Source organism: Microchirus variegatus, assembly GCF_963457635.1.
Source record: "Microchirus variegatus genome assembly, chromosome: 15".
Taxonomy (NCBI): domain Eukaryota; kingdom Metazoa; phylum Chordata; class Actinopteri; order Pleuronectiformes; family Soleidae; genus Microchirus; species Microchirus variegatus.
In genome coordinates, this window is record NC_139816.1 from 12229058 (window position 1) to 12244170 (window position 15113).

Sequence of the window (15113 nt, forward strand, 5' to 3'; positions counted from 1 at the left end):
ATTTTTCAGTCTCATTTGAAACTTGAAAATTTGGTGGACAACAATATCCTTGGATCTCACACACAGCCTTCATCCCTCTGGTTTGAAGACGACCCACTCTCCCACTGAGCAGCTGTCATCCACCTATCAGTCATTCTCATGATCATCACTTCATGACAGTAGTTCAGTGTTTCCCAAACTGGAACTAATGTTTTTTAAATCAATTACAACTTAATTTTGTGCATCTGTGAGTCCCGACCCAGTCTTTGGAAATCACTGTAGTAGTTTATGTCTGTAGTTCAGTACATCATCGTCGCTGACCATTAATGTTTCAAATACCCTCACACATCAACCCTGCTCTGTATCTAATATGCCATTGTCTCACCTGCAGGTCCAGGAGTAGCAGGTTACCTTACAGCAGGAACTGGCACCACGGTAATGTCTAGCGTCCCTCCGCCTGTGGACAACGTCATCGGAGAGCAGGGCTGAAGATCACACAAACACGGTCACGCTCAGGCACCCAGACTGCCCCGCAGCTTCACAGCTGCAGCTCAGAGAGGGACTGCTCAGCTCCCCAGATGAGGGGATGGAGAGAGAGAGACAGATGGAGGAGAGCGCGTCGCCTCTGCGACACCTCCTCCAGGATCGCTCTTCTCCCCTCTTTACAAATGGCACTCAAGTCTTCATAAACACTTAGAAATTGTTTTAACGGATGACCACATTTTTGTTTTTGTTTCTGTGCTACTTTTCTTGTTTCCAATGACAGAAGAGTTTACTTTTTGTATGAATATATTTTTTACTCTAGATTTTTTGTCCTTTTTTTTTCATCAAAAGACTGAGGGTTATTATTGGTAACCCTTCACTTTCCAATTTTTTTGTCCTGATTGGCTAAACTTATTTCCATTTTGCTCATCTACGTGAAAGGCTGGCCTTGTGTGAGATGCATCTGTGCAGAGGATCTTGCCACCTCCTACATTAATACTTGTTGATGTAATTAATGCCTATTCGGAAGGCAAATGTTAAATTAAAGCACCATAAAACGGATGCCACTGGAGCCTTCAGACTAATGCTGACCTCCTGCCCTGTTTGGTCAGGTTTTTTTTTTTTACCCACTCTTTCGAGATTTGACTGATCTACTCCAGAAATGTTCAGCCTCTTATTCCTCTGATCTTAACAAATACGTCATTCTTCTTTCTCTTTGAAGGCTGCCCCATCTGCCTCACATTTTTACAGTGATTCTACTTCTCCCCCCAGAATGCAAAAAGCACTAGAATATTTATAAGGAATAATAACCACCGGAAATGAGCTTCTGCTAAGATGTGACGAATGACATTGACTCTTGATTATGAATCTATGTGAAAGACTAGTGCAATTTGTGAAATGTTTAATGTAATATTACGTATATAAACTTTCTATATTGAATGTACATTAAAAAAAAAAAATTGGTCGCACTTGTACATAAAATTTTAAGAATAAAAGGGAACCCACAGTGTTGTTCTTTTGAATTTACATCTGTGTTGTCGAACTCAAGACTTGGAAGTGCACCACTACGACTACACCACTACAACAGTATTTTTTTCTGCATAATTCTAAGGTTTTTCTGTATAAAATATTAATTCGACCAGAATTCATTGGCTTAAGAATTTAGCTCTATGTACAGTCTACCTTTGACCAACAATAAGTCAAAGCACCATAGAGTTCATGCATTTTCATTTTGAAATAAATGAGACACTACATTTGGTTAATTAACCAAATAAACACTGTCAGGACAAAAATGGAAACAGACTTATGGGCTGAAGCAAATGTTGTCAATGGTGTAGATAAAATTACGAACTTCAGGTTGCATGTAGAATCATGTAGGCAACTTAAAGGTGACATACAAAAAAAGATCTCATGTTTGGTAATTTTTCCACAACTAATTATACATTAAATTATATATATTTAACAGATTTTTTGCCATCTCCATTGTCTTCTTAAACTGTCCTTTTCCAGGTATACAGTTTAAAGACATAATCCTAAAAAGTCCACCATTTATTTGAAAATAATATAGCAACAATTTGTCTGGATGGATATGTATCTTAAATGTGCATATGGTTTGTGATAAAGATGACAACTTTAAAGTCAAAAACACACTTTAAGGTCATATTAACACATTAATGGATGGATTGATGATTAATGAACGATACATACATGACCATACGTTCTACAATTTAAAGGATATCAACACAGACCATAACTTTATGCTGAAAATCCTACAACAGTTTTTTATTTGTTTTCCTTTGTTTTCCCTCTGTAGCGGAACCTTTCCCGGTGTCCTTTTCCTCACGGTCAGATCTACAGTGAACACAGGAAATTACGCAGATGGCGCGAACAACATCAACAAAGAGTCAATTTCAATTTCGCTTAGCTATTTTAAACTAAATTGTTAAGTAGGATAAAAGTTGTAAATTATTTCATCGGAGACGTGTAGAATAGTAGCCGTTCGTTTATAGTTTTGAGAATTGGTTTGGTTTTTTTTAGTATATTTTTAACGCTAAGATTGAATGTTAGCTTATTTCTGTTCTTGGTTTCCTTCCATGTACGTCAGCCCAGACTGTCTATTATTAGCGTTGGAGAAAGTGTTTTATTTCGACGACTTTCTTCTCTGCATGTCATAAAACTGCTAAACTAATGACTCAATGACTTGTTAGAGTCCATTCTCGTTGCTGTCATAGTGCAGATTTAAATGTATTAACCTCCTGAGGCCATAAAGAGGTGAGTACACTCTTCTGTTGAGTTGACATTTACATTGAGAACAACAAAATCAGACACATTTACATTAATGTTATGAATGCTGTATTGTCTCAGTCTATAGCGGTTTCATATTAGGTTGATGAAATGAACAATATTGCTTTTTATAAGACTCATGATTATTGCATATTTCTGTTAATGACCCAGCCGCTGTTCTTTAAGAAATGCTAAGCTGCTGCACTGCTTCCTTTCCAGGTTGACCATGTCCAAAGGAGGCCAGGAAGGCTTCATTGTGAAGTTTGTGGAAATTAAAGGGCAAAAATCAGAATATGCTGCGAAGGCTTATGAGGTAAACTCTGCTCTCTGTCTGTCTGTTTCCAAATTATCGTTGATGTTATTGGGTCCCTGTCCTTCCTTTTTATGCAGTTGATCATATTATTATTATTACTACTATTATCGTTATGTGTTTTACAGGCCATTTTGGAGCTGCAGTCTGAAAAGCACTTGAAGTCCATCGATGAGGATGCTGTTTTACAGATGGACCAGAAGGACAAGTCTCTGTTTGTGTTCAACACATTTACCTCTCCAGCGTTTCTGCACTGCCAGAAGGTTGGACTCATGCGTTGAGAAATCTACACCCAGAATGTTAAAGGCTTTGCTGAACAATTTAAATGTTGATTCCACTTTTTTGAAATTGTCATGTAGCTTGGCTGCCGAGTCGTGAGTCCACTGGTGGTGTTGTACTGCCTGCAGCAGCAACGTTGTGTCCCCAAAGCAGAGAAGCCCGTCTATAACATGGCCATGGCTGACGTCACAGTTTCCTGCACCAGTCTAGAAAAAACAACACGGGTTAGTACACTCTGCCTTAAACTTGGTTGACTGATGCTCTTTTGAAATCAGTAGTTGAATAAACTGTATGCCACACACAACAGTGAGGCTATGAATGATTGCAACATCACCATTCATGGCACTCTAGAAAAATGTAATGAATAATAATAATAATAATAATTCATGTTCTAATAACTAAAATAAATCTGTATAATGTAATACTATAAAAACACTATGATCTATGATTATTGATTGTTAGTGGCATTTTATGTGGTTTTATGTCAACATGATTATTTACTTTGCTTTGTGATAATCTCATATTCAAAAGAGTGCAATTATTGATGGTTAGTTTGTATGAAGTTAGGATGTTTTGAATTGGTTCAGTTTTATTTTTGTTAAACAAAGATTCATTAGAAAACTTGCTTGTGAAAACTGCAAAAAATATTTTGTGATTAAGGTGATCACATTTAAATTATAGTTGTATGCTTTATTAACATGAAAAGAACTTGGTGTAACGCGCTTAGGCTCACATCTATGTCTGAATCTCATTGCAGGCAGAGGTGATGGATCTGGTGCAACTCATGGGTGGACGGGTTTATCTTGACCTGAATGTATCTGTCACACACCTGGTTGCAGGAGAAGTTGGCAGCAAGAAATACCTGGTCGCTGCCAGCCTGGGTAAACCCATCCTCCTGCCCACATGGGTCAGAGCCTGCTGGGAAAAATCTCAGGACAGGTATGCTTTCAATTTCAACGATATATCCACCCTAATAGATGTAATCCATTTATCATAATCGTAGCATGGAATTAATAAATTGCCTTTAAAAATATGTCTTTTTCTGTCCTTCAGTCTTTTCAGATATACAGATTTACCCACAGAGGACTATCTGTGTCCTGTGCTGCGAGGCTGTAGTGTGTGTGTGACAGGACTTTCCAGCACAGAGCGCAAAGAGGTGCAGCGGCTCTGTGAACAGCACGGAGCCAACTATGCTGGTCAGCTCAAAATGAATGAGTGTACACACCTCATAGTTGGTGAAGCAACAGGTACATCACCAGCAGTTTAAGTGTTATAGTCACTGTTTTCTCTTGAGGTTTCAGTAGGACTTGGCGATTGTCATTTTTATTTGCATTTATCCAATCTGTATAATGGTTTAAACTAAAAATGTAAATACTCCGAATTACAAATGGCTCACTGATGATCATTTCATAAAATATATTGGCAAACTACTTATTTTCACACTATCTAGCATCCAAATATGTTTTATATGGAATATTCTACTTCAACTTCAAAAGGTTTAGGACCATAAACAAGCCAATTTTAGCATATCATACTTACTATACAGTAACTGTTTTCATCAGATAGATATTTTTAATTGCTTTACATGGACTTTAGAATTAGTTTGATGTCTGATGTGATGATGTCTGTGTTTGGCTGCAGGTCAGAAGTACGAGTGTGCTCGTAAGTGGAACGTATACTGCGTCTCTCTGCACTGGCTGTTTGACAGCATCGAGAAGGGTTTTTGTCAAGACGAGAGCAGATACACCATGGAACGTAATTCATCAAAGTCCACTCGACAGCACACCTCCACCCCGACTGGTACCAACAAGAAGGAGGGTGAGCCACAGATGGATGAGGCAGTTGGTTATTTAATACTTTTGTGTTACTGTTTCTGATTTCCATCATTAAATCTGTTAAATAATATAATGAAGATTTCTTTTCTTTTTTTAAACACCAGCTGGTCTATCGCTGTTGGGCTTAAGTCACATCTCTGTCAACACCAGCATGACGATTCAGGACACGGCACTGACCAACAACACCACCATAAGTCGCCTGGAGGCTCCAGACCCCGTTGACAACCTAGACCTCACCGTCTGTCCAGCTGATGATTTACTGGACGGCTGTAAGGTAAGTTTAAATCATCTTAATGTAATGTATTATTGACACAGGCGTCTGTGTCAATCTGATTCAATCTGATTATTTTTTAACATGGTAAATGTTGTACAGCTTTTCCTGTGCGGCCTGCCAGGCAAGAAACTGGACAAACTGCGGCGCCTCGTGAACACAGCAGGTGGTCTGCACTTCAGCCAGCCCAGTGAGGAACTCACACATGTGGTCATGGGAGAGCTGGATCAGGACCTCAAGAACTTTGTCTCCAAAGCCAATCACAGGTCTGGACTACACAATACATTTAGTCCCTCTAGTTCAATATATGGCTTGTTTTAAAGTTTTAACACATTTAACACATCTGAAAAAAATACTGAGCAAGAGGATGTAAAAATAAACTATTGAGGTTTTCATTTTTAGTTTTGTCATAAAGCTTCCAATAACACCTTTACAGATAAGTCTATCATGAGTAAAGTCAACAAGTAGATAAAAAGAAACTCTGAAAAAAAAAAAACACTGATATGTATTGTATTTAATCAACATTTAACATTAAGGTAGTTTCCATGAGTTATCTTTTGTTGTTCAGTTATAGATATGCAGAGGCCTGATTCATTCTACTCAAAATTCATACTGCAAAACTCTACTTTGGAAATGGCTGATTGAGTTCATTTAGATGTTACTAAAAGTGTCTCTATTTGTCACTTCCTAGGCCTCATGTGGTAACAGTGCAGTGGCTGCTCGACAGTTTCACTAAGGGCAGTTTACTCCCAGAATCGGGCTATTTCCACTCTGACTGTCTACCTCCTGCTGTGGCCCCTGTTTCTGTGCCAGTCCGACACACTCCCACTTCCCGGCCATCATTTGTTCCTCCTGCCGTCAGTCCTAACACTCCCAGGAAAGCAGAGGAAGATCTGTTATCACAGTACATGGATGATGATCCGACAGTTGGTATGTGTCAGTTAATCACGTTATATAGTTTCATTATGTCTAAGACATCTAAAGCCTGGTGGTTATATCTTGTTGGGCTTTTATCCTCCAGTTGACATGCCACCACCAGAAATGGAGAGCAACAGGAGAAAGTCCACAAGTACAATTGCACAGCCCCAGGATGAAGCCTGGCCACAGAACCAGACCAGAGGACGAGAGTCAGACTCGACCCTGCAGGAAGCCAGCGAGGCCGGACTGTTTGGTGGGAAATGTTTCCTCCTTGTTGGCTTTGGCAGTGAAGCCGAGGCTCAGCTCTCTCTGCTGGTGACAGAACATGGAGGCAGGGTACTGTCCGGTCGCACACGTGTTGTGGCCGACTATGCCGTGGTGCCGCTGTTGGGCTGTTCAGTGGAAGCCACAGTGGACGAGGTGGTCACTGATACTTGGCTGGTATGATCTGTATATTCCCCCTCATATTTGTCAATAATATTGGATATTATTTTCCTCTTTTTTCTCTAACAAAACATGTCTGAGATGCTCAGATGATCTAATAATGAAAATCATTCAGGGATGCTCTCTGTACATTTACATTCTGACATGTGTGTTGCTCTTGTTACTTTTCAGGCCATGTGTGTGGAGAAAGAGTGTGCTCTGCAGCTTTCTTCCAACCCTTTGTTCACCCCTGTTCCTGTGATGGACGGACGTTTCCCTCTTAAAAACTGTGTTCTCTCCGTCAGTCAGTTTACTGGAGCAGAGAGAGAATCTTTGGTGGAGCTGGCCAAGCACCTCGGAGCCAAGTATGCCTCTCATGACAACTCACATAAACCATTTTTTACATTGTTCTGTCATAATGTTAGCCCCACGTGGCCTTCCCCACTCATTTTGAGCTACTTTAGCGAAATAAATCTGCATCTTTTCTTCTCTCCCACCGCCTGCAGTGTGCAAGATTTCTTTGTGCGCCTGGCCAACCAGAAGAAAGGCATGCTGGCCAGCACTCATCTGGTTTTGCAGAGCCCTGAAGGCACAAAGTACCAGGCGGCAAAGAAATGGGGGCTCCCTGCTGTAACCATGAACTGGATACTGGAGTCAGCTCGGACCGGTCAGATGGCAAAAGAGGAGAGATTCCTGGTGGACCTGCCCCCATCGCCAGGTGAAATTAGTTTGGTAGCACTATGTGTTTATGTTTTATTTGTATGGGCTGGACATTAAGTACAACATCATAGTAGAGTAATGGATGACCGATCACTTGTAATGTGATACTTGGCTGCATCTTTTATTTATCTGTGATTTTGCTTGCTATATTGACCACCGTGGACAGTTTTGCATCCAGGCTGACACTATGTTCTCATTCCACAGAAAGGGATGAGGAGAGTTTTGTCGGTGGATCTCAGAAACCCACCATGTTGCCTCCAGCTCGTCCATCTCCAGAGATCCCTTTGCTGGGTTTCCAGAGTGGTAAAGCCGTTACGCCTCTGGATTTAGGTCGCTTTCAGAGCAAAGTGTTCCGCTCTGTTGTGGACGACATGAAGCCCAAAGACAGCACCCCAAAACAAAATCAGGAGGGCAGCAGAAGAAACCATCTTCAAAAAGAGCCCTCCCTGCAGCTGGATACTCCCTCTCGTTTCCTCAGCAGAGACCAGCTCTTCAGGCCATCTTTTAATGTCAAGGTCAGGACTGACTGAATGATTTTTATTTAGACTTATAGTACCAGCATTTGATTAATAAATAATTAATGGACTGTTTCTTTTATTAAGGATGCACTAGGAGCTTTGGAGACTCCAGGTGGGAGATCAAAGCCAGGAGAGAGGGTTGACACCCCACTGACAGATGTCATCAACCGGAACCTGAAGGTGGCTCTGGCTAATAGCACACGTCACCAGGAAATGCAAGCGGTCTCAGCCAGCCCCCAGTTCACCAAGACAACTGAGAAGGAGGTACAAACCAAACAGACCATCTGACTATCAGCACCTCTTTTTGCAATTAATGCTAATTTTAACTACTCTATTTATTTGTTTGTTTTGCAAGGCTCCAGAGAAAGAAGCTGGTCCCCTGTGTGGCGTTGTGATCTGTGTAGGAAAGAAGCTGAGCAAAATGCAAAGTGAACTGAATGCCATCGCTGCCTCACTTGGAGCTGACTTCCGGTATGTGACGCATGTAAACACATTATACATTCGTGGTACATACATGGTACAAACATCTTTTTAAAATATCTTCTTTTTAGGTGGGCTTGTGATGATATTGTGACACACTACATCTATCAGGGTCGAGTGGGAGACAACAACCGGGAGTACAGAGGAGTGAAGGAGAGAGGACTGCATGTGGTCTCTCAGCACTGGCTGCAGGCTGTAAGAATCCCACTGCCAAATATAAATAGAACCCCAAATCCTAATCAGTCAATCAAACTTTATTTTTTACAAACAAATCAAATGCATTACAAGGGCTTTTACATGTGATTACTTTTCTCATTTACCATAAAGCACAAATAAAATGTGGATGTAATCTTTTCCAGGGTGAGTCCAAACAGGAAGTAACACTTTATAGAAAAGCCACAAGGGGGCAATACAGCTTGTTGCACAAAGTATTCTGTTCAAAATGATTCATTTATAATGTCAGTAAACATTTTCCAGAGGAGTTAATGGTCTTAACACTAGTTTAAGCTCTTTTTTTAATAGTTGTTCCCATGTAGAGGAAAATGGGTGATTAAGTGCAGCACACATCACTTGACACACTGTGACTGACAGCTAGTACTATCCAATAGGTGCCTGGTTGATGTTGAATTTTGGAAGACTTTGTCCACTTTTATATACAATATGGTTTTTACTAAATAAGGCTTTAAATGGTGTTCAGGGGAGTTAAACACTTACTAATTTGTCCATTTTATTGACTCTCATCACAAATAACACTTAAGATTTAATGCTGAATTTACCAGAGAAGAAATAGTAATCGAGTAAAAAGACTGAAGTTGGTCCCCCTCTACTGAATTCTTAGACATTCATAAAATAAAAAGGAGCAGAATTTAAGATGTGTGTTTTGAACCATACATGTACACTTAAAACAAATATCTGTAAGAGGGTACATCAAGTGATATTAGTTATTTAATTTGGGATTACATTTTCATGGATGTAGCTTCACTTCCGTGCCTCCTGCTGCCGCTGACATATTAAGCACTGCTCACTTAGATTAAATAATTATAATCCCAGTCACGACTCAATGTTCCCCACTAATTAATAATCATCTCATGATGTTTGTGTAGTGTGCTGAGGAGGAGCGACGCGTCCCGGAATCTCTGTATCCTTTCACCTACAACCCCAAGATGAGCCTGAACCTGAGCCAGGTGCCCAACAACACTCAGAAGTCTCCGCCTTTAACACGTACACAACTCCGAAACATCGCAGAGACCAGCGTCAACAATGTGAGTGTTAAGGATAAGAAGATTCTGTGTGTGCGTTTGTGCAGAATAAAAACAGTACTTTATATCCATTGTCTTTTCACAATTAAATATCATCCGTCCCTCAGCCTGAGCACGATACCACAGAAGAAGCTACAACCTTGCGTCGCGTAAGTGATGGAAGTGTGGATCAAGAGGAGATGAATGATTCAACAGAAAGGGGTGGTGGGTTTTTCTCTCTAATCTTTTGCATCTGTTTATGGAAAGCTTTTGCCCCCCTTCTTTTTATTTTCAATGCACATGGTGATTTATTTTAATGATCTCTTTTCCAGATATTTCAGAGAATCTGGAAATGAGAGAGAACCTGCAAAGACAGCTGCAAGAGATCATGTCAGCCACCAAGTTGACGACAGGCAGGCGAACCTCAGTCAGACTCGCCCGGATAGGATCAGGCGGGATCGACTCAAGGCCCCACACGCCCGATGGCAGCCGACTTGGACGCAGTGGGAACAGGCGAACTCTCGAGGCCCTGAGGTAAGAAAATGAAGCATGGCATCCATCTTGTGCATTCTAAGACTTTGCCACTGGTGTAAATGCTCCCGGTCTGTCCTTGCTCCAGGGTTTCCAGAGAAGCAGCCATGGACATAAACACTGAGCCATCCCAGAGTGAGCAGATAGTGTGGGATGACCCCACAGCCAGGGAGGAGAGGGCAAAGCTGGCTGATAACTTACAGTGGCCTGGTAGTCCTTCACAGCATTCAGAGTCTTTCCATCCTCCACCTCCTCCAACTGCAGAAAACGGTCCTCAGAATGGAGAATCCATGACTGACTCTGAGCTGGTGGAGATGGGTAAGAACGCAGTTGCACACCACTACTCTTTTAGTCTTCACTTTATTATTATGACAATATCACTAATTTACTCCTAATTGAGGGTCTGCTTAATAATATTAGGAACACTTGTAAAGATATTTCATCATGTCCACAAAACAATATCACGTTATCTAAACTCCATTAACAATAGCATTTTTGGAAGTTTAATTATGTGAATAATAATAATAATAAGCTTCACTGACCTCCTGTTTACGCTGTCTGTTCCTTTTGTTTCCGAGCAACTGATTTATACATTTATAAAATATTTTCTTTGATGAAAGGAAGTATGAATTTGCAGTAAAGTGTAGTATATGAACATCCAGTTCATCAGGAAACATGGGGTATATGTGTATAATGTTTTTACTCTTTCTTCTTCCAGCTGCTTGTGATGTCATTGAACAGCACATGGGCCAGAAAGTGACGACCCCTCAATCAGGAGAGTCTGATAATAACATCCTCACACCAAATGCTCCCAGCATCGCCTTTCCTCTCGCCAACCCCCCAGTAGCACCAGAGCCAAAGGTCAGGATTTACATTTACACATGAACACATCATTCAGCAGGGCTTTGAGTGACACTACAATTGATAGGATTTGCAGAGTGTACTGATTTTAAATTGCACCCCAACCCGTCTTTTTCACTTGAGCCAAATACGTGTTTCGTTTTTCTCAGGAGGAAGAAAAGCAGCCACCCAGATTTCAGCTCTCCTCCCTCAGCCCTCAGGAACGCATTGATTACAGCCAACTCATCGAGGAGCTCGGTGCGTCTCTTAACTAATTAGGACTTTCCATCTTTCTGCGGTTGAAAAACAAACAAACAAAATGCCTAATTCCCAGAGAGTAAGAATGAAGATCTGCCTTTCTGCATGGGAATATTTGCTCCAGCAAAATCCGAGCATCATCAGATGAATTCAGTGGTTGTCACAAATTCAATCTTTATCGAGCGTTAATCCAACATATAACTTCACATTTATGTGTCAGTTTTGTAGCCTTTACTCCTCTTTAGATCTTTTGTTTTATGTAGGTGCTACATTTAGCTGCCCCTACGATAGCACAATAACTATGACCAGGCCAAATGGTATATAAAGTGTTTTTATTCTTTATCTTCGTCTACTCTGAGTTCACTAAGCTAGTGTTGTAAGATCAGGAAACACTGGGGCCAAAATAAATAGAGCCTCTTAAGAGCCTTAAATTAATATGCTTCAAATGAAAATGAAAAATGTCATTTAAAATCCCTGGTTTGAAGAAAACAATGATGGACACAAAAAAACTAGTTATTACCTAAATTGCAGTATGAAGACTACATTTATTTTGCATAATTTAGCAACTGATTTTACAGCCATATTTGTAACACCTAATGTCATTTTGAACTGGTAAACAAATCATGTTTGGTAGAGTAATTAAAATGTAATTTTATTCATGTTATTTAAAAATATGCACATGAATCTTAACTGAAACGTTGAAGAAATTCAGCAGATTATCTCCTGTGGCCTATCTCAGGGCCTTTGGGAACCACTGGTCTAAAAAAATCAAGATAAATAGATTTTTTCCTTCCTCCTGTGCGGTTTCTGTGTTTTACTTTAGGCGGTTTCGTCCTGGACAAGCAGTCATTTGACCCCAGCTGCTCCCACATCATCGTGGGGACTCCTCTGCGTAACGAGAAGTACCTGGCAGCGATGGCAGCCGGTAAATGGATCCTGCATCGCTCGTATCTGGAGGCCTGTCGATCCGTGGGTCACTACATCCCGGTCAGAATTCAAATGAGACGCTCCAATTTCACTCCTCCTCAGTGGACTGCGATGAAACAATCAGTGACATGAGTTGTTGTTTGTGTGTTTTTTTGCTCCAGGAGGATGAGTATGAGTGGGGAAGCAGCTCAATCCTGGATGCCTTGCCTTCTATCAACTCCCAGCAGAGGAGACTAGCTTTAGCCGCTATGCGCTGGAGGAAAGCCCTGCATGGAAGCTTTAATCGAGGGGTATTTATTCACCACAGGGCTCACTCGTATTTTTTTATCTGCTCCCTGAACCTTTCATTTCATTGTGTGGCCCCAAATAAACATATATTTTGTTTTTTTCAGGGTGCCTTCAGTGGATGGACAGTCATGCTAAACATTGACCATAGCAGAGAATCAGGCTTCAGGCGGTTACTGCAGTCTGGTGGAGCAAAGGTCAGTGCTTGTTTATTTGTTGTAGTAAATGTGACATTGTGTAACGTCCATTTGAAAATGGGGGGAAAATTCAATCTTCAGAGCTGCAGTTCATAACTTTTGGAGATTGTATTTGTTGTCGATGTGATTATTCTGCCTCTGTTTTGTCCTTGTGAAGAGAAACAATGCATTCTTTATCTAAAAACAGGCTCTGTGAAGCTGAAACTAATGATCATTTTCATAATCTGTCATAGTCTGTCGATTATTAAAATCGTTTGGTCTATAAAATGTTGATCAGTGTTTTCTCAAACCTCAAAATGATGTTCTCAAATATCTTGTTTCATCTACAAACCAAAGTGATTCATTTTTAATGATTTCAGCCGTCTCTCTTGCTGCTGTTTCCCTGTCTATCTTGACATAAACAAATCACTTTACATCATTCAGTAGTAGCACCTGATATTGCGAGATCAGATACTGTTCTTGCTCTGCTGCTGTATACACACAAACTGCCTCAGTCAGGTCTGATAGTTTTGCCTGACAGAGGCTGTTTTCAGATGAAGGACGACAACGACGACATCAATCAACAAGCTATGCACTGCAGCTTTAATATAACTTAACAGCCCTCTGATATTTAAATAAAATGGGGGGTAATTTGTCTGTGATTCGTCTCCAGGTCCTGGCCAGTCCCTCCCCGTCCTTGTACAAAGAAGCCACTCACCTGTTTGCTGATTTTAGTCGACTGAAGCCCGGAGACTTTAGAGTCAACGTATCAGAGGCTACAGCTGAAGGAGTCACGTGTTTGAAGACAGAATATATCGCAGACTACCTCATGCAGGTAAGCAGGGACTTATCAATGTTTCTTTGTCATGTTTATATAAAATAAATGTAGTAGCATTAGAGTGTTTTTACCATTAGGCAGTTTCAAATGGCTTACTCCTCTTAAGAATTCACTTCCTCTATATACTTGGCTCACTTTCAATGCTGCTTAATCTTGGTCTTTGTGCACCGTCACTACCCTTTTTCATCTTCCTGTCATATCCTCCAGGAGCCGACTCCACCTATGGAGCCGTACTGCCTGACTGAAGCTCCCCCCGAGGAAACTCCCGATACTCCATCACGCAAACGTAAAGCAGCAGACGACACGTCCAGGCTGAAAAAGAGCCGTCTGAAATGAAATGTAACTCTTAAATATTGTCCTCATAATCCCTGTAAAATTAGACTCTTTTTTTCCTTTTCTTTTAAATGAAATAAATATTGTACATTAAAAAATAAAATAAATGCAGCACTGGTTTTTGTCAGTCTGTCATTTTCACATCAGAGCTCTGCAGGTGCTGCTGCCTGCACACTGTGACGCTGTAGCTGTGATTGATGACTAAATGAAGGTCTGGAGAAAATGTTGAGTCATGTTTTGTAATGGGATGCAGTTATGTCTTCCTGTAGAGGGCAGTAGAGCTTCCCTTTTGGATTCAAGCCAGCACGTTTCAGACAAAACTAAACCACAGAATCAGTGATTTCTTCTTGTATGTATTAGCATCTGCTGTTGTTCTCCAACACTCTGTAAACATCACATTAGAGTGATGTTCATGTTCAAACCTGGGCATCAGCTGATGTTGCATGTCCTTGTTCTCGCCCATATGGACGGATAAGAGGTTTAACCTGAGAGTATAATGAAGTAGCTGACAGACGCAGGGTTGAGCTGATAGTGAAGTGGAGGATTAGAGGAGACGGAGCTTGTAACTGCAGTAGGAAGAAGATGCATTCAGTTTTCCCACTGCTTTTTCAATCCTGTATTAAAATGAAGCAACATTTGCTTTCAGGCTGCAACAAATAATCGATCATTTATTAATTTGTCAATGAATTGCCCACTGCTAAAAACTGCTTTTGCTCATCAGTGACTGTAAACTGATAATCTCTGGCTTGTGGATGGAAACCAAATGTCATTTTTGGATTAGATTTGACACTGATCGATCACTTTATTAGGTTAGTCTCCTGTCAGAGATGCACCTATATTCATTTTACAATAACACACAAAAAGTATTATATTGTGATCAATCACAGCTAAAGTCTAAAATGATAGGGTCAAAATGCACTGTGTATTTTTATAAAACGAGTTTATCAATTATGGATAACTGAAACAATCAATTTAGCCATTTGTGAATCTGTGGCAATGATTATTTAACCTAAAAGTGCTGATTAAATAAATAATATATAATAATACATTAAATAATATAAAGTGTAATTATATTTTACTGACTTTATAATCCCCAGTACCTTGTTTTATATGTTGGTGTTTGTATGTTAACTCCTATTTTGTCTCCTGTTGTGCTCTTCTTCTACTTCTGTGTGCTGATAATGAGCT

The 15113-nt window shown here is 40.4% G+C and overlaps 2 protein-coding genes across 2 annotated transcripts in view; both read left to right on the forward strand.

Moving 5' to 3' along the window:
* Positions 1-1415, forward strand: part of dnajc13 (DnaJ heat shock protein family (Hsp40) member C13) — a 28942-nt gene extending 27527 nt beyond the window's left edge. Inside the window, exon 56 of the mRNA XM_083901909.1 lies at positions 371-1415. Within this exon, the coding sequence (XP_083758035.1) occupies positions 371-468 (98 nt within the window). The 3' untranslated portion in view covers positions 469-1415. The remainder of the gene's footprint in view (positions 1-370) is intronic.
* A 1556-nt stretch (positions 1416-2971) lies between these two features.
* Positions 2972-13928, forward strand: topbp1 (DNA topoisomerase II binding protein 1; the record flags this gene model as incomplete). The annotated part of the gene is made up of 27 exons (XM_083901538.1): positions 2972-3058; positions 3184-3318; positions 3415-3558; positions 4092-4273; positions 4388-4581; positions 4976-5152; positions 5274-5443; positions 5543-5706; positions 6132-6370; positions 6462-6799; positions 6974-7146; positions 7288-7499; positions 7706-8016; positions 8104-8283; positions 8375-8490; positions 8571-8694; positions 9603-9761; positions 9866-9962; positions 10070-10271; positions 10357-10586; positions 10987-11129; positions 11279-11366; positions 12190-12353; positions 12455-12583; positions 12686-12775; positions 13428-13589; positions 13800-13928. 27 exons carry the CDS (start codon positions 2972-2974, stop codon positions 13926-13928), a joined length of 4539 nt encoding a protein of 1512 aa, XP_083757664.1.
* Positions 13929-15113: the final 1185 nt, after the last annotated feature.